The sequence below is a fragment of the Zeus faber genome (assembly GCF_960531495.2).
Source record: "Zeus faber genome assembly, chromosome: 4".
NCBI classification, from domain to species: domain Eukaryota; kingdom Metazoa; phylum Chordata; class Actinopteri; order Zeiformes; family Zeidae; genus Zeus; species Zeus faber.
The window spans coordinates 14,145,810-14,165,046 of NC_137191.1; the positions used below are offsets into that span (position 1 = coordinate 14,145,810).

The 19,237-nt window shown below is 47.1% G+C and overlaps 2 protein-coding genes across 6 annotated transcripts in view; one reads left to right on the forward strand and one right to left on the reverse strand.

Annotated features, from left to right (window-relative positions):
* trip10b (thyroid hormone receptor interactor 10b) overlaps window positions 1–2,359 on the forward strand; it is an 11,631-nt gene extending 9,272 nt beyond the window's left edge. For both annotated transcript variants that reach the window (XM_079999669.1, XM_079999670.1), the window contains 5 exons: window positions 91–200; window positions 555–687; window positions 793–860; window positions 982–1,082; window positions 1,220–2,359. In XM_079999669.1, the coding sequence (XP_079855795.1) occupies window positions 91–200; window positions 555–687; window positions 793–860; window positions 982–1,082; window positions 1,220–1,365 (558 nt within the window). In that variant the 3' untranslated portion in view covers window positions 1,366–2,359. The remainder of the gene's footprint in view (window positions 1–90; window positions 201–554; window positions 688–792; window positions 861–981; window positions 1,083–1,219) is intronic.
* Window positions 2,360–3,002: 643 nt separating this feature from the next.
* sh2d3a (SH2 domain containing 3A) lies at window positions 3,003–17,129 on the reverse strand. Of its 4 annotated transcripts, none has more exons than XM_079999811.1 (17): window positions 17,079–17,129; window positions 16,390–16,448; window positions 16,107–16,261; window positions 9,906–9,945; window positions 9,678–9,794; window positions 9,317–9,460; window positions 8,614–8,888; window positions 6,979–7,064; window positions 6,690–6,806; window positions 6,445–6,602; window positions 6,009–6,209; window positions 5,721–5,882; window positions 5,309–5,424; window positions 4,896–5,067; window positions 4,589–4,700; window positions 4,149–4,334; window positions 3,003–4,021 (listed from the first exon to the last, which is right to left on the reverse strand). In XM_079999811.1, exons 2-17 carry the CDS (start codon window positions 16,423–16,425, stop codon window positions 3,846–3,848), a joined length of 2,253 nt encoding a protein of 750 aa, XP_079855937.1. In that variant the 5' UTR covers window positions 16,426–16,448; window positions 17,079–17,129; the 3' UTR covers window positions 3,003–3,845. The 4 variants fall into 4 exon arrangements, with proteins under 4 accessions (XP_079855937.1, XP_079855935.1, XP_079855934.1 ...); XM_079999809.1 differs by having other exon boundaries at window positions 5,721–5,858; window positions 17,079–17,120; XM_079999808.1 differs by having other exon boundaries at window positions 3,003–4,018; window positions 17,079–17,120.
* Window positions 17,130–19,237: the final 2,108 nt, after the last annotated feature.

Sequence of the window (19,237 nt, forward strand, 5' to 3'; positions counted from 1 at the left end):
GCGGGGTGCGTAGTGTACGAATGCCAAGGCTGGATGATGTACAATGTACCGAAGCACCAAATAAATCTTGTGTGTGTGTGTTGCATACAGCCTCCTGCAGCAGAAGACTTCTCTCACCTCCCCCCAGAGCAGAGAAAGAAGAAGCTGCAGGCAAAGATTGATGACATCACCAAGGACCTGCAGAAGGAGCAGGATCAAAGGTGAAAGGTCAACAGAGTGGCCACAACTTTCCCTTGCAGAAGTTGCCATTAGGTATTGCAAGGTTATTGAATAATATATCACCTGAATCATCCATTACAAGGAATCAGTCGAACGATATGAATGCTAAATTTAGAGCCCCCCGCTTTCCGAAGACACCCAAGCTCACATAATATAAATATCACATTTTCACCTCCAAGCCTCTTTGTCTAGCCTACCGTCTCTGCGCGCTGTAAAGCCAATGGATCCCTATGAATCGGTTGTTTACATTGACAAAGAAATAGCTCTTTAGTGAGAAAGATAATCAATCTTCCCACTTCCGCCCTCCCCCCTCCCTGCCTACCCTGCCCACTCAGCGAGGCGCTGGAGAAGATGAAGGGGGTGTATGAGCAGAACCCACAGATGGGAGACCCGTCCAGCCTGGAGCCCCAGATCACAGAGACAGCCCTCAACATCGGCCGCCTGAAGGGGGAGCTCTCGAAATACGAGGTGTCACGCTCGCGCGCACAACTTTGCATGTTAAGCCAAAAAAAGGTTACAAAGTGCAACGGCGCATTGATGTAAACATCCTTCCCGTCTGTTTGCTCATAACAGACGTGGCTGTTGGAGGCGGTGGGAGGAGACGACATATCCAACACCATTAACAATAACACCCAGCAGGGGTAAGGTCGGCTCCGTCTGTGCGCATGGCACTGCTCGTTTTGCCAGTATTCTCCAATGCAATCGCAGAGGTGGGGTTTTCTGTTTCACTGTGTGTTTCCACCGGATGTCTGTGCGCCCCAGAGTGGTGACCGCGACTCAGAACATCTACACAGAGTTCGACGACGAGTTCGATGACGTCGAGGCTCCTGTCGGCCAGTGCACGGCACTGTACACGTTCGAAGGTAAATGTCACGTTTCACAGCGAAGCTCTTCAAAGGGTCCGCTATAAAACATTCCAACCATTATGGTATTTATTGTCTCCCCACTGTGTGTGCGTGTGTGTGTGTGTGTGTGTGTGTGTGTGTGTGTGTGTGCGTAGGTAACAGTGAGGGCACCATCACCATAACAGAGGGAGAGCTGTTGAGCGTGATGGAGGAGGATAAAGGGGATGGCTGGATGAGAGTCCTTAAAGCCAACGGAGAAGAGGGCTACATACCTTCATCCTACGTCAAGCTCAGCCCGTGATACACAGCGCTCGCACAGACAACATTTTCATCAAAAGCAAGTGTCGAGCCAAAATTGAACGCAAAGTCGGCCCGGAACAGAGCCGCGCTTCTCAATCGCCTCCTTACATCTCAAGCAGTTCAATGTAGGGCATGATGAAAATGATCCGCTAGAAAACTTGTTTTTTTGTCGCCGGGGCAGACGGTGTCATGGACCCGCAGTCGGAGGGGTTTGTCTGTCGAAATTCAACCATTCCGTTGAGATCTGTAAATATTTTAAAACTCTCGATATGTCCCAGTTGTTTATAGGAGCTTGTTCTCGTTGTCAAAGAGACAATGTGGATTCACTTGAGACGTAGCCTGCAAAAAACAGCAGCCCAATGAGGTCAACCTCCATTTACGATGCTCTAGTAAACCACGTGACTAATTTACTGCCCTTCACAACGTCTGCTAAGCCGCAGATCGCAGAGGACGAGCCGCCCGGCGGTCTGCCCGAACGCATTTAGTTAAGTCCTAGTCGGTCTCCCTTACAGGGTAATGTGATCATCTGCTAATGTGAAACATGACTTCTAACTGGATGAAAAGCACTAGGGATTTAGACGTGGAAACAGCTTATCGCCCTTTATTTTTCAACATTCCATGTCTGAATTTTGCTTATTGACGCTCACCCTCCGTGAATGTGCCAGTCCTGAGAATGAGGCAATGAAGGTCGTTCTATTATAGGACAGATTTATGTAAGAACCTCACACTCTTGTTTTTAATGACAAAATCTAAAACGGAATACCCAAGCCGGCGCGTAACAGCAAAGAAGGTGGTCAAGTTAAAGGACAAAGCTGGTATTTTTTTTCCACCCAAAACCTAGATATTTAAAAATTAATATCAGCTTTGATGCTTTTTGCATTGTCCGTTGAAGGTAAAAGATTCGGATGCCAGTCACTCGCATTGACTCTCGATGATGATGATGATGATGATGATGATGACGGTTTAGGTAAAAAAATAAAATAAATACCAGCACATTCCTGTGTTAGTGAATGTTTAATTTATATATTTTTTCTAGTTTTCGATACTTTAAAAAAACAGCCAATGGAGCTTCGCGGCCATGGTGACGTTGTTACCTGGACACTTCTGAGGCATGAACCGTACATATTCAAAGTGGACGACGCTCCCCCTACTCCTGGATTCCCGTCGGCGATCCATGATCAAAGGTTTCGGTTTTTGTTTTTTTCCTTCGCTCCGATAGGCTCCACGTTCTGTTTATGCAAATCTCCAGATTATATTGCGTTCGGTTAGGGTCAGGAAACAATAAAATAATTTCTTCTTACATCACCGGAAGGAAAGGCAAAAAAAAAGAAAAAAGAAAGTGCAGTATCCTTCAAACTATATGAGCATTTACAAACATCACTTCGTCAAAAAGCATCTTAAGTTTACACACCTCTTTCTCTTTTTGTCTGCAGCTAGTGGACACTTTATTATCCTAGTATGAGTATGTTATTCAATGATTCATAACGGTAAATCACCGATTTACCGTACATGTATCCTTGAAGTTTAAAGTGCAAGAAAAATAAATGTGTGTATCTATAATGGGCTCCCTGTTTTTTTTATTCGGCAAGTTTTCTCTTTCTGATCAATCCCGGTCTCCAAGAAAATACAAAATTACAAAACGCACAGGAATGTATTTATTTCACAAGAGACATCCGTAGAAAACAACAGCAGAATGAGTTTGGTTTTGTTCCATAGAGAAGGCACGTTTTAAACACGAGTGTGAAGTCACTCTGCGCTTGACTGAACTCGGCCGCTGTTGATGTGTTCACAACAGCCCCGGAGAAACCCCGTCTCCGTGTGGATTCTCAAAATAGAAGCACGTTGTGCTTCAGAACTACCAAACCAGACGGCGTGTCTAAAGTTTGAAAAGTAAACACTTCAATACAAGTAAACATCGTCTTATTTGCCCTCGTAAAAATTGGGGAACGATCTCGGCCCACCGAGGACCCACGCTGCTCCTTTCCCGTCGTCGCAGCCGTCCAGTGTATGGTTCCTCTTTCCACAATTTTCAAAATGATGGCACTTCCCTTTAGGATGACCACACATTTTGTTCCAGTTTTGTGGAATACTATTATTCACTAGATTGGAGCTGAGAAAATGTGTGCCTTTTTTTTCTCGGCGTCACGGAATGAAGAGTCCCATCTGATTGCACAAGCTAAACCAGTGACATCCAGACACGTAAACAAGGCAAAAAAATATATATAATATGTACAGTATGTCAGATAAAGTCATCAGACCTGCTCTCGAGGCCATGGAGAGTCTAGTTGTTACTTCTCGGTGCTGGTCCCCTTTAAAAGGCACGAGGTCTCACTTTTCATCCTTACTTTGTACTTTGTACTTCCCACCTGTGAAAAAAGTGCTCGGTGCACATCTGTGTAAAAGCTTTGTGGGGGGGGGGGGGGGGGGCGGGCCCTCGGCGGCGGCGGCAGCAGCGGCCACGGCAGTGGGTCGAGATCAAAGTTAGTGCGGCGTGACCTCCACGGGCTCCAGTTTGTCCGAAAGCACGCTGAGGATCTTGTCAAACTTGTCGTAGCGCTCCTGCCTCTCCGCCTCGGCCCCAGACTGACCCCAGAACAGTCGCAGGGCAAACTCCGTTCGGAACGCCTCCAGCAGCTCGGGGACCGGCTCCCAGCCTACTGGTGGGGCGGCACAAACGGCAGGTTTTGAACTCGGCTACGAGAATAAAATGTTGAGAACACGTTACAGGGCGCCCGCGGCACCGCCACACACACCGCCGAACCTAGTGCGTGAGTGTGTTTGTACCTGTGAGCAGAGAGCGCGCATGCTGCTGGTAATCCGCGGCTCGCAGCGCGGCGTTGCGCGCCGACTGGAGGACGTCGTAGAGGAGCTGGCAGCCCCGCTCGCTGCTCTCCACCAGGTCCTCGCCCTCCATCACCATCAGCAGCGGCACCAGGTGAGGCACGGCCACCGGACCCTGAACCACGGAATCTAAAGCGTGGACATTTAACAGTCAAAACATGAAACGGACCTTCATTCCTCCCGGTTAAATCCTCTCTGGGCTAAAACTAATTGGATAAGCTATTTGGAAATTTGAATAAGGGCCGACCGCTCTCCGTTTCCCTCTGCACTTTAAATCTCGCCACGTTCTTGATTTTTTTTTAACAAGCGTAACGACGCCGCCTGTTTATTCATTCAAAACTCTCCGCCCGCTCCGTCCCTCCGCGGGTCCGTCGGGCACTCACCGTCTCCGTCGTTCAGGGAGTTCATAAAGGGTTTCAGGGTCTTCTCAAACATCACGGCGCTCTCCGTGTGGTTCCTCCGCAGCGATCGCCACGTCATTTCCAACCGCACCACCTACACAAACGCACACAACAGTAACACACAGTAACAGTATTTAGTGCGGGACTGCAGCACGCGGCGACATAATCTGCTCCCACGTGGTTTGTGTACAAGCAAACACAGCGCCTTGTCAGCAGAAACAAAAGCAAACACTTCCACACATGCGTGTGGATTTGGGCCTGCCCCCCCCCCCCGCCCGGCGTGCGGTACCTGAGGCATTTCCAGGGCCTTCATGACTGCCGAGAAGGAGAAGAGGTTGTGCGTGTGTTCTTTCAGGGCCTGAGCCAACGAGATGATTTTATGCAGAACAGCCGCCCTTTGGCTTACTGTTCCCGTGCAGCCCAGGATGTCCACCGCCACTCCCAGCGCTATGAGGTGATGCCTGCAGAATGACAAATGGAAAAGGATGAACCGCGCACGGGCCGCGCTGGAGGAATAATAGAGCAAAGCATAATATATACTTGGTATCTCGACACTTCGGTCACCGTTGCTTGAATATATGTTTAAATCTCGCGGAATGTCACGGGCTGTCGTCGGACCGGTTACTATGGATATATCCATAGGCCGGTGGTGTGACAAAGGTAAATGTGGCTTATGTGATTCAATACGTGCACCTCATCTACCTCTCCAGTAGGTCCTGTCGCAACTGTTGTCCGTGGGGCAAAGTCACCAGCTCCAGCCCCGAGCCGACCCCCATCATCCTGCGCTGCTCATTAGTTACACCCACGATGCGCGCCACCTGGAGAATTGTGAAATTGAGCGAGGCAAGGAGCGAGGGATTATCCGAGAGGCCGTTTTTTGGGTCAGGTCTTTACTCAGGCACAAAAAGGATTAACTGAGGATGTGTTTATTGATCAGAAACACAATGCTCGCTGAGCAACATTACTTATTATTAAACCAGCCTTTTATAAATAACATCCCAGATATGAGAAGTATTTGGCTCGCTACGTGGGTTCCCAGAGGTATTGGCGTTTATTTTGGCTACGGATCATATCATACGAGGAACAAGGATCCGGAGGAAGCGATGGCGTCTACCTGGCAGTCCACGCTGAGCATGTGCAGAGCAGTGGTTTTGGCATCGGAGACGGTAAAGAGCTCCTTCAGGGCCAGCAGGACGCTGGGTTCCAGAGGTCGATTGTTGTCCGGTAGCAGGAGGGACTCGAACTGATCCAACTGAAAAGACGAGCCGGACTCCATCTGGACAGATACGAAAGTTTTTTTTTTTCCCCCTTGCTATTCACAACGAGTAATACCCTCCCCGTTTACTCAGAAATCGTACAAAATAAGAAGATAATAAAGAGAAGATAATGAGGAAATACAAACATGTGGACGCTGAAAATGCCAGTCCTCCGCTTCCTGCGTCGTCTCCTCTCGGAGCCGCCCGTCGGACGGCGAACCCGGCGACGCCTTGTTTTCCTGCGCCTCCAGGAAGCCGAAGGATGTCTCCGTCAGGCGGGCACGGCTCTGCCACTTCTCCTCCGCTCGCAGCCGGTCGGCGTGGCCCTTCTGCCGGGAATGCGGCACCTGGGCACATGAGCGAGCAGAAGTGGGCGAATGGTTTCCGGGGGTTTGTGAAGGTTTTGCCGTAAAATCCCTTCCCAAAGAGGGGGGGGGGGGCAACCGAGATGATCAAGGCGACCGTTCCTGGTTCATCACCCCTGGAGACCGTTCCCAATTCCGCGGAAGTGAAAAATGTTAATAACAGCCCCCAAACTGACAACGTCCCTCCCAGGTCCATTAAACGCGAGGGGTTTCTCACCTGGACCACCAGCTCATCGTAGAAAGACGAGGGGTCGTCGTGGGAGAGCGTGGACAGGGGGAGCGTGGCATTGGGAAACACCGCAGAGACCCTGAGGGGTTTGGGAGGAGCGCGGGGGTGGAGCTGTCCATCGGACCCTCGCAGGGTCACCCCTCCACCTGGGGACATGGGATTAGGAGAAAGGTGTGAGCCCGGGTTCGCGGTTGAAGCTTCCAGTCAAGAGAAGGAGCGTGCGTGCGTGAGACCTGGGTGGGCGGGGCGTGTCTGTCGTGGGCGTGGGCTCAGCAGGGGTTCGCTGCCCGTACGGAACACCGGGGAGATGGGGGCGGGAATGGCTTCCGATTGGCTGCTTTTGGGAGCACCTTGTGGGGAGACAACGGGAGATGTTCTAAAACAGGAGGCGATGGGGGGGCACAAATCACAAATTTCTTCCGACAAAATTGTTAGAAAGTATTTTAACCAAAAGCTTTAACAAATGGGAGGTTGTCGGCGCCATCATTTCCGCTCGCACGCTGGGATGCGTGTGGCTGTTACCCGCTCGTAGGTTGCTGTCGGACTGTGCAGACTGCAGTGAAGGCCTCCTTCCCAAATTCTCCAAGTTCGCAGGCTGACTTCCACTTCTGCAACGCAGCAAATAAAAACACAACAGGGTGGTTTTCATAACGGCGTGCATGTCTTTTGATCGTTGAGGTGCACAGATTAGATCTCCTCTTCATCCTGAGTTATTTAGACTACATCCGAAGTGGAGCGTGTGTCCTCGTTGATCAACATTACACTTCCCAAGCTGGGAATCATCAGATACTGAAAACTCAGCATTCCGACCCGTTTTTGAGACAACGTGCTCTTTATGTTCACTTGTCGAAGCCCCGATCGGCGGCTGTAACATTTGAAAAGAACACGTCGAGACGGAAACTCCCGGGCGGGTTTGTATTTTTGCATTCCACTGTTGGTTTGTTCCAAAATCTTTTATTATTATTTTTTTTTGTACTTCGGCTTAATCAACATAACGGCAGACGGGGAGGCGCAGAGGCCTCAGACAACCACACCACGTCTCCCTCCGGACGGGTGGAGAGGGCACACGTCGCCCTGAGTGATATGTGGAGGATGTCAGCTGTGCGAAGCAGCCCTTCAAATCGTCGTTCGGAGGTCGACACAGCTCAGTGATTATTGCCTGATCCTTCCGGGCAAACTGGCTGCCTCACATGGTTTTATTCTCCTCAGAACTTCTTTTTGCCCTTCTTCCCTCGCAGCCTCCTGCAACGATTCATTAAAAACTCTTGTTTTTGATGTGTGCAACCTTATTATCGCAGGTTATTTATCTGATTTGGCGGCTCATTTATAATATAATTTGATTAGCCTCATAATTATTTGGAGCATTAAAGGTTACTAGTGCTGTGCCCGTTCAACACATCCCTGTTCGCTCATCCAAACATCTTCACACTCTGACATAAACTGCTGCACATGCGGGTTTCACCCGTGAAAGTCGCGGCGACTCGCAGTGAAAAACACTGATTCTCACAGGACTACATATGAAGTTTATAACCTGAAATTATTGAAATTACCTTAACCGGGAAATACACCCTTTCTCACGGGAAAAAAAAACACACCCGACTACACACTGGGCCTGCCCTGCGGTTGTAAGTGACTCTTGTAAGTGAAGCCGCAGCCCTGAAGCCCCGCCCCCGCTGCTGCACAGAGCTGAGCCGAGCGACAGAGCGCTGAAGCCCCGCCCCGCTGAGGGGCTTGCTGGTCATCCAACGTTTGCTGATACTACATGTGTCGCGTGTCCAAATTGCACCAAACTGTATATGAATACAAAATAGAAATACGTAGAAAGAAATATAAAGAGTGCAGAACTTACAATGTAATAAAAACAATGTAATAAAAACAGAATAATAATACCAAATAAAGCCTTGTTCAATGTAGGTAATAGTGATAGCAGTGTATATGGAGGTGTACTGGGTACATTGAAGTGGCTGTGCATGTGACCCATGGGTCAGAAATGGCAAAAAAGCTGAAGTTAGAATTTAAGTTAAAAAACTAACTGTGTTGGGCTAAAGTCAACGTCCGAATGTGGTGCACTATGCACCACATGTGTTTTGTTTTTTTGTGTTGTGTTTTGTTTTTTTTGTGACTTATTGTGGACATATCGCCCTGCAGTCCTCCCACCTGAGCAGAGGGTTGTTGACCTGCAGCATGTCGGCGTGTGCAGAGCTGAAGCTGAGTCTTTTGCTGCGCTCCCGCGGCGTTGCTACCCCAGCGGTGCCGCGGGCCGCCTGCCGCTCGCCAATGACGCGTATGGGGAGGCTCCTCGTGATTGGGTGGAAAACGATGGCGCCCGAGGCCTTGGAGATGGGTTGGCGCCCGCCCACGTGGAAACGTATCAGAGCGGGAACATTGTCAAAGCGATCCTCCTCAAACTGGAACAGCTCCCGAGAGTACCCCTGTGACACACAAGCGCGCAAAGAAAAAAAATGATCTTACTCGAGACCAGCTGACAGTGGTAATGATAATGATAGTTATTGTGAGATACTTGACGGTTTCCTCTTTTTGTCACATTCTGAGTCCCGAGGGTGGATAGAAAGCAAAGTCATCAACAGAAAAGTAATCCAAGAACTAGCTTTCAAACCTGTTCCATGGTCCTGAGGTTTACAGTTAAGACTTTCTAACCACAAGGTCACAATCGTCAAACAAACAGTTTAACTTATAGCTGCGTGTTTGTTTATTTATATTCTATTTTTATGTCTGATTCTGTCTCTACCGACGGTGATTGTACGTCGAGCGTCCCAATTAATTGTCAATCTAATTCTAATATCTCCCGAAAATGACTTTTTCCAATCTGCCTTTCCCACTTGTATCGACTTGGAGGCACCTTTTTGGGTCGCAGGACCACGCGTATGATCTTAAAGTGCATGCACTCGTCCCTCCAATAGCAGCTGAGGACGTAGTTGCCCGGGGCAGAGCTTGAGTCCCGCACCAGGAAGTCTCCGTCTCTCTCCAGCAGAACCTCGGCCCCCTGGAGAGAAGACGGCAGGTTAACTGTGATCGGACAACCTGCAAGAGGATCTGCCGTTTAGCACCGTGTGGCTGGATGGATGGATGGATGGATGGGTGGATGGATGCATGGATGGATGGATGGATGGATGGATGCCTGAATTGATACAAAACCTAAAAACGTATTGGATGGTAAATTTCGATCAGAAAAGTATGAGCTGGTGTGGTGTGAAGACCACCTCTCTGCCCAGCGGACCATGGTACCACGCGTGGCTTCTCAGATCATCCGTGCTGAGCTTCAACTCCTCCTCCAGCTCCTTCTTCAGGGAGTCCATCTCTCTCCGACCGCCAAACACCTTTGGCAGAATAGGACGGATCATGCACTTTTTTTCTTTCTTTTTTCAATGCCATTTTGAATCACCCCTTCCATAATATGGGGAAAAAATAAGAGCCGGGGGCCCCCCTACCTTCAGCTGACTGAAGTACGCACTGACGCTCCTCCTCTTGCTGAAAAAGGAAAAAGGAAAAAGAGATTCTGAGCAAGTGAACTGACCCAGTTGGGTCTGGCCTTGGGAAGCCACCATTAACATTGTGTTTTCACTCTGAACAGGAACAGGACGTTGATGCAAGGCCACTGCCAAGGCCTGGGTCCATCATTAACACCAGACAAACTTAGTGACTTTTAATAGCCTGCCCCCCCCCCCCCTTTCCTTCCTCCTCTGGTGCTGAAAAGCTGAACGCCAGCCAGGCCGGCCAGGCCAGCCAGGCCAGCCAGGCCAGCCAGGCCAGCCAGGCCAGCCAGGCCAAGCGTTACTGTGCCACAAAGGCTGCTTGAGTTATTACTGAACGCAGTGTTCTAAACCAAGTTTTATTTTCCCTTTACTTAACCAGCGTTAAGCCATATTGGGAAGAATAATAGTTCTATACCATGTGGATTTGGAAACTTAGGCGCTATATGGAGCTGTCTAGGCCAGATCCAGCGGCCATTATATTATATTTTGGACTTGCATTGATGGTATAATGCATAACGTATAATAATAATAATTTGCAGGAAAAGAAATATCGCTGGCAGGCCAGTTTAGTCTCACAAGCCGCCTGTAGCCTACCCCTGCCCCAGAGACGGGTCAGAAGTCTCAGTTGAGCATAAACCAGAGTTGGCCATCTGCAAGTGTACCACCATTTCGAGGAAATCAACATTCTTATTTGAAAAAATAAAATAAAAAAAGAAAGAATTGAAAATAATTAAACAACACAATTTGGTTGCTTCAAGATGTTTACTACAGATGTTTGCTCCACCTACACCTGCACCTGCGCCTGCACCTGCTACGACTGATGGAGACCAACACCCGTTGCCATATTTACAACAAATGTTTTCGTAGGTCAGAGTGAAAGATGCAATGTAGCGAATTAAGTACCTCTTATACTTACAACCGGAATAAAATCTGAGCAAGAAAACAAAACAAAGAATTATCATATATCATATAATTACTTTTGATACTTCAGTATCTTCAGTATCAGCTACTTTTAGACTTTTACTCAAGTAATATTCTCATGAAGACTTTTACCAGTGCAGTTTTTTAATAAGAAATCTCTACTCAAGTGCGGTTTTCCAGTACTTTTCCCACCACTGATTATACATAAAAAAATGATGGTATGATGATGATGGTATTCGTCCATTATCAGCAAACACAGCAAATTCTGGTTGTTGCATGAAGTTTAAAAAAAGAAGTGGTTTCACATAAAAGTTCATTTTGAGTAACAAATAAAATGGAGTGGCAGGACGATGCTTTGATACACAGATGGCGGCATCCTGGCAAAGCCATGGAAACCCCTCTACAAGGCCGGGAAGGCATCCGCCCGCCAACACCGAGACAGCATTGTGGGACCCCATCCCTCCTGTTTCCCTCTGGAGGGGCCTTGGGCGTGAGTTAGTATCGGATGGGAAGGGGTTGGTCTGGGGGCTGAGTCCATTTCCATTTCAATGCATAAATAAACAAGGGCTTTCCTCGACCATCGAAAAACCTGAGCGCTCTCAGTAAACAGCCCGGGGATCTCTAAAGACACGCCGCAATATCCTCCAACCAACCTGCTTCTGCAACTGTCACACCACTCTCACCTGCTGGGATTAATGTCAATCCTTTATAGCCCCCATGTGTATAATGAACTAACCGCATGTACAAGGGCATTAAAGACTATTACGCTTCTTTTCAGCGAGTTAGTTCATATATGGTCTCTGAGGTCCCCAAAACATATTTTCTAAGTTTTCTGCCGAATTTACCACTCAGATTATGACATTCGAACCGTTCTAACAGGCCTCCAATCCACCCTGTCTGAAAACGGGCTGTTTCAGTGGGTGGAGCCACCCTCCCCAGGCCCCTGGTTCTGTGAGCCAATGGGGATTGAGCTTTACTCCGGATTCCTTCGTATTTCTCTGTAAACTTCCACTGATTTCCCCTCGACTGGAGCCAGTTATGATTAACAGGCCTTTGTAAAAACTAAGAAATAAAAGATGAAAGTGTGGAAAATTCACGGTGTCAGATCATTATTAGTGGTATTTATTGTTTTCATATTGGGACAGGAACGCCTTGAAGGGAATTTCTTCAAATTTGGCACAAGCGTCCACTTGGACTCAAGGATGAACTGATTCGATTTTCAAACGTCAAAAGTCAAGGTCACTGAGCTCACGTCCATCCTATTGTCGTAAACACGCTATCTCAGGAACCCCTTGGGGGAATTTCTTCAAATTTGGCAGAAACATTCACTTGGAGTCAAGGATGAACTGATAAGACTGGTCAAAGGTCAAGGTCACTGTCACCTCACAAAACACGTTTTTGGCCATAACTCAAGAATTCATAATGCTAATCATGACAACAATTCACGCAAATGTCTGGGATGGTATGGTGATGACATTTTATGTCCAAAAGGTCAAAACTGCAACTTCACTGGTTGGCGGAGGCTTACAACCGTGATGCGGTAATTCTAGTTTATTTTTGTTATTTTATATTTTATGTCCACTACAGTAAGAGACTAGAAACAGGAAGTTGCTTGGATACTTTGGATGTTTTGCAGCAATTTAAAAACTAGTTCTAAATAAAATGAGATTAGTTCAAGAAATACAAAAAAAAAAATACACAAGTCATGTTAGGCTATAAAAAGAGCGTTTTCAAAAAAGATTAAAGGTGTAAAAGTTTGCCCCATTGGATTGCATTCAAGCACAGCGCCAGGTAAGCGACAAACAGTTATAAACTATGGGAACAAGCGTTTTGATGAGGCATGGGTTGAAAAATAGCTAAACTATACTTTAATAGCTATGCTGTCAGATTTTTGAATCCCCACATTTGGCTGTGAAAGGTTAGTGGGCAAAAATGAAGATAACATTTAAATAAAAGCAAGTCATAACGTAGTCATAACAGGGGAAGGGGGGCGACTATTATAGCAAATAAGTGCAATAAATGCTTTGAATATTTAAAGCCATTGAACACCGAGATAAATAAATAAATGTAATGCATTTTAAACAACTCTGAATTCGCGACACTGACATATTTCACTTTGAATTCAAGGGCTTTCCGTTTTTAAAAAAAACTTTATGGCACTTTACAGTTTCCGTAGACTCGGTGTGCGTGAGGGGCGTTGGCCCCTACGCTCCACAACACACCTGGACAACATGGAGGAATCACTATGACGAAATCTAACTTGGCAGCACAAACTGTTTCACAGAGACGGCTCCGTCTACTGAGACAGCTTCGTGTATCGCCAGCAACTCCGACGTGTTTCACTTTGACGTCGAATTCAAATCGCGACGCCATAGCGCAACAAAATGCCCCAAATTGTGGGAACGTGTCAGACTGAACTCCTGCTACAGGCGGGCAAACCCCACCAGCAAATAAACCAACTCCCTCCGGACGGGCAAGCTAGCGGGCTCAGCCCCGTCGTTTTCACAAGGTGATAACGTTGCACAGGCAGGTACAAGGACACGCTATCGTCACCTCGCGGTGGGGAACCTTCTTACCTGTCACTTCGTCCCGCTCATGTTTCGCCGCGGCTCGGCTTGCTCGCCACACAAGCTCGGGAAGGAGGACGAACAAAAAAAAACACACGGCGGGGAAGTTAAACGAGTGTGGGGTTGTTGTTTTTTTTTTCCCCTCCCCCGGTCCGACCTGCTTTCTCCTCTCCAGGTTGCACTGCGCAAGTTTGGGACGAGTTCCTACAAGTTTCCCCGGTCGGCTCCCCACCTCCCTCCCTCCCTCCCTCTCTCTCCCCTACCCTACCCTACCCTTCCCTTCCCCCGCCCCACGGAGGAGGAAGCCATGATGCAGCCTCCGTGGGCATTCCTCAGATACCGCTCCGGGACCAGCGGGGAGACGGGACCTCACCTGGTTCGAGGCAGCTTGTGAGTTAATGATACAGAGTTGGGGTGTTACACCCCCCCCCCCCCCCCCCCACACACACACACACACACACACACACACACAAAAAAACCCTGACACAGGACGCTGATGACGTCATCTGCCATCAGACCCCCGCTGTCAGATGACGTCTTCAGGATCATGTGTCAAGGGCTGGAGTGGCCCATAGCCATAAAAAAAAAAAAAGAAGTGCATGGATTGGTTCAGCTGGCTCATCATCGACATTGTGATATGAGACTAGATATTGCCCGGGCATTTTGGTTTTATCCAAAGCGACTTACAAGGGAGAATAACATTCAAGCTACATTGCGACAGAGATTAGTGTAACAACACCATTAGTGTAACAATAAATACTGGTAGGTGGTGCTAAGTAATTGTAGGTTAGGACAGGAGGTACTCACTGAAGAGCTGGGTCTTCAAGTGCTTCTTAAAGACAGAGAGGGAGGTCCCTGCTCTGGTCATTTTTGGCAGCTCGTTCCACCAACGTGGAACTACAAATGAGAATAGCCTGGATTGCCGTGGCTGTATGGCCGGCAGAGCCAGGCCACGCTCATTTGATGAGCGCAACATCCGGGGGTTAACATGTGCTTTTACAAGAGCATTTAAGTAGGCGGGAGCATTCCATGTTCCATGTACTAGGTGTTCTAAGCAATGCAACTATGGTTGTGATATGACCATAACCTGCTCGGTTATGAATGTCTTATAAAGCACCAATTGTCAACCTCAAAACATCGTTAAATTATCGATATCGAGGTCGTCGTCAAAACAATACTGCGCTGTTTGATTTAGTCAATGTCGCCCAGCGCCTTGGCAGAAGTGACATTTAAAGCATATCGTCCTATAGTCATTGAAACCTGTGTTCCAATCCAACATTTTGAGTACCTCACACTTAATTACAAACAACCAAATTAATAACAGTATATGTATCCAAAGTTAAACAGTCCGCTCTGTGGTTACAATGGTAATCCGTCAAATTATTTTGTAAAAGAAATTCCATATTAGTTTTTTTTTTACCCCCCATATGTATTTAGCCGACATTTTATAAGAAACAGCAATTCAATGTAAGTTTGCGTCATGTACGTGCTCCTTTCTCTACTGGTTCCACTGTTGGTGGCGGGGTCCGCCTTTCCCGGCGCCCACGCACGGATCGAGAATGCACAAGAATCCAAAGGCGACCGCGGTGAATTTCTTTGCGAAGCCGCGTGGCTCGTGGTCCTCCGTAAAATGTCGATTACGGGTGAACTTCCACAAAATTTAAATTGAAAAATGATGGAAAATCATTCAAAATCAACAAAACAAACAGAAGCAGGCACACTTTGGAGAAAAGAAAGGCACTGTCCTCAGGCAAAGACGAGGGTAACTCCAAATGCTCCAGGGGGGACGGAAAAAAAAACGTGTAATCCCCGACACAGACATTGTTATAGATTTTCACTTAAAAAAGCGATGGATCCACCTTATAGCTATCCCATATTGACTGCTCAGTAATTCAATGACATTACACGGTTCGCTGCATGCACAAAAAAGCCGTTGCAAATTCCAGTTTTAGCTGGGCCTCTGGAGCCTTAGCAACAACCCCATCTTGACAACTGGCGAGGAGAGATGTGCCTGAACTTGACAGACTTTTATGAACCGACACAAGTTGCCGACGTGGGTCGTGAGCCTGCGTATGAGAGGAATGTCATTTATTATTGCTCTTGAACCATCCCACTGTTCTTTTTCTATGGACAGTGTCGTGAACAAGGTGTTGAGTTGGTAATGTAAATTGATTTTTAGCGGGTTACGGATCGGAATGATTTATATTCAGCAGCCCACTGGCTCAATCAAAGAGAGAGGTTCACAAGTAAAGAATGTACGGCACAACACGCTGCACTCCTCCTTTCCCACTCTCCGGAAAGTCAAAGACCCCGATCTGCTGCTGATTAACCGGTGAGGTCAACACATGGAGGACGCGTCAAAATGTAGAAATCAACATGCCGGGGTAATGCGAACACAGAAACATTTCCATTAATCCACTCGAGTTATTGCTGTGTCAACAAGCACTTTGGGTGTTTTAAGAGGCTGTGGTTAATTATAAGCCACACGCCATTAAAAAGGAACAGAAATAGAAGCAGAAAATACGGACCGACAAAACACGCGTGTTTAAGAAATCCAGCTAGCTCTCGCAGTTTCTCCCCCTCTCTCTCTCGTTCATGCTTTCTCTCTCTCTCTTTCTCTCTCTCTCTCAACACACAGTTAGGCTACAGGCGCCCTGTAGTGCCCTACCTGTGTTTTGTGTCCTGAGAGTGTTCAGGGTCGCAGAGCCTGTGGTCCTTGTGGTGAGGGTGGAGTTGGGAACAGGAGGCGGAGACTGTGGTTTTGTCAGGACGCTGGTGGCGGGGCAGTAAACTGTGACGGAAGAGATCTTTCCTGAGCCTCACCTGCAGGAAACGACAGGCATCCACAAATAGTGTCTGTTTGACTTGGTGTTTTCTGTTGTCCCGGGAGGAGCTCAAAGGACGCACGTTCTCTCGTGTTTAGAATTGTGGTCGTGAGAGTTTGGTCTCACCAGGTCCAGAGATGACCCCAGAGAGTACTTTCGCATCACCCTGCGTTCTGGGACACCATCTGAGTGGTTAGAGAAATAGGCCGGGTAAACGGTGAGATTTAAAGCTATTTGGAAACAATGTGTTCTCAAACATTTAACGTCCATACTGGAGGTTATGTTATTAAATGTTATGTTCTTTGTTCCTACAAACAAGGAATGAATCTCTTTTCTGCTGTAAACCCAAAGCCTTTGTTGAGCTTCAAATCGTCATGTTCTTCACAAAATGTTTCAAAAGGCTTTAACCTGATGTATTTCCACTAATACCCCTATAGCCCATATTAAAAGAGAGAGAGAAAAAAAAACAGCATAACAAAAAAATTGACTTTTTTTTTTTGTTGTTGTTTTTTTCCAAAACGCTGCATTGTATCTGCAAAGTCTGGGTGAACAGGTGAAAAGAAAGGCAATCCACGTGGAGCAGAAAATTGCCTGAAATAACAGTTTACACTTCAACTTCATGATCACTCTGTCAATGTAGGCCGGGGTGTGTATGTTTGTGTTTGGCGTCAAAGGGGTTATCTGTGTGCGTTGTGTGCAAAGGTGGACAAGTCCAGGCTCAGAAAGTAAAGGCAAGCTGATTTCTGTCATTAGCCGAAGCGCCGGCTGGTGCTAATTATCAAATCCAAGCTGAAAACATGAAAGAGGACTTTTACTTTCTGAACCTGAGAGTTTGGCCTTAGGCTGTGCAGAGTATGGGTTGAGTGTCTGTCGGTGTCTCAGGAGCTGATTGAGGATTTTAGCTCTATGGGTTGGATCCTCTATCCCTGCTTCCTTCAGGTCTCCATCAGAGACGCTCTGCAAGCCCTAGAGAGGGAAAGAGAGATGCAGACATATAATAACACACATTATAATGGTGTAATATCGGTAAGAAAAAAATAACATCTGTAAAGTATATCACCAGACAGAAGGAAAACACACACACGCGCGCATTCAGTACCTCCAGACCATAATATTCTCTCTCGAGCGTCTTGGTGTACTGTGGCAGGCCAATCTGTCTTAGCCACCATGCTATGGAGCGATTATTCATGTCTGGGCAACAACACAGGCAGAAGGGATACAGATTACACACATGCTCGCACATGCAAATGCAGTGACACACGCGTGCACACACACCACACAATTCAAATTACACAAATAAAAATACATTCTCGATTTTTTTTTTTTTTTTTTTTTTTTGAATTTCAGCACAAAATCGAACAACGATGAAAATCACTTGGAGAGTTACTTTTTTTTTTTTTAGTCCAGAAGCAAAACATGCACAAGCAGTGAGAATCTGTGCTATTTGACACAAGGCAGCTGGCACCTACCTGCCGAGGACGTGCTGGGTTCTCACTGGTGTCCAACCCTTCCGCCGCGTCTACCTCATGCTTTCTTCCTCTCACTCTCACTCTGAGTGAATTATCGAACTACCATCGCAAGTGTAGCCGACATGTCATGACCTTTCTGTTTTGTCTCTTCTTATGTATAGGTGTCTCTTTCTTTTCCACTCTTTCTCTGTTGTTTATTGCCATCAGAGCACTCCTCCTGTAAGACCAAGGCCTCCCGGACGGCCAATCAGAATGCATATCACGGCCCAGCGGTTTGTGTTGACCGGCAGAAGGTGGAGTGTGCGAGTTGGAGCAGATACCCACGACTCCAGGGGTGGAGATAATGTTGATTCTCAGGCAGCTTCTAACATGTTGTGAGTGTGTGTGTGTGTGGGTGTGTGGGTGTGTGGGTGGGTGTGTGGGTGTGTGAGTGGGTGGTGGGGGCTCCATGTTCATGCATATTAATGTACTCCACATTTGTCTGTCTGTGTCTGTGTTGTCAGTATACTTGTAGAGCTGCCGTCACCTATTCAAAACGGTGAATGAGACTGACCCCTAGTGTTGAAGTAGAAGTACAAGGTAAAAAGTTCATTTAATTAAAAAAAAATTCTGGCCCTCTCACCCCCTTTCTTTCTCTCCTACACACACACAGAGACACCCCCACACAAACACCCTAAAGCAGAAATAAAATTACACTTATCTATCTTACATGACACACATTGTTGAAAGCAGTGTGTGTGTGTGTGTGTGTGCGTGCGCGTGCGCGTGTGTGTGTGTGTGTGTGTGTGTGTGTGTGTGTGTGTCAGAGGAAACAGGAAGTCGTGGGGTTATGTTAAAAGCCCTTCCTCACACTGTAGCTGCAGAACACCCACCACGGAAGACGGACCAAAACCAAAAGAAAGCGATGATGACACTGACAAAATGAAAAGACGGCATGAGAGGTGAACATCAGGTCTGAAACAAGAGCCGGAACTGCCACTAATTTAGGGTGAGAGTGATTCAACTTATGGGGTACAACGTTCAATTTGAGTTAATGATACTTTCTGGTAAAGGTCTTCGAGAATGTGACGTTAGTATATGTGCTTTGTAGACTAACACGTCTGCTATTTATGTTGACCGACTGTTCGGGTGAATTTGTGAACAAATAAATGTCCTTGCCCAGTTCAAGAGCATTGAAGAAAGAAAGGAGATGATAAACTGTGCTGGTATTAAAAATATAGTTTTGCTTGTAGATAATAGTCCTGGGGATTCACATTTTATGAGGTCCTTTCCGGAAGATGAGCGATCAGCTGAGCTTTTTTGTTTATAGACCAACAAGGCTTTTAAACACTAAAGGTTTTCAAGAGCAGGAAAGTTCTCAATCTGTTATAAATAAAAAAAGACAAAGTTGGACAAAACTGCCACAGAAACAAACCATGCGCCGTTCTGCCACAGATGGAGCTGTGGCGGCAGTGTGCCACCTGGTTGATCGAGTGTCGGGTCCTGCCACAAAACCATAGAGTCAC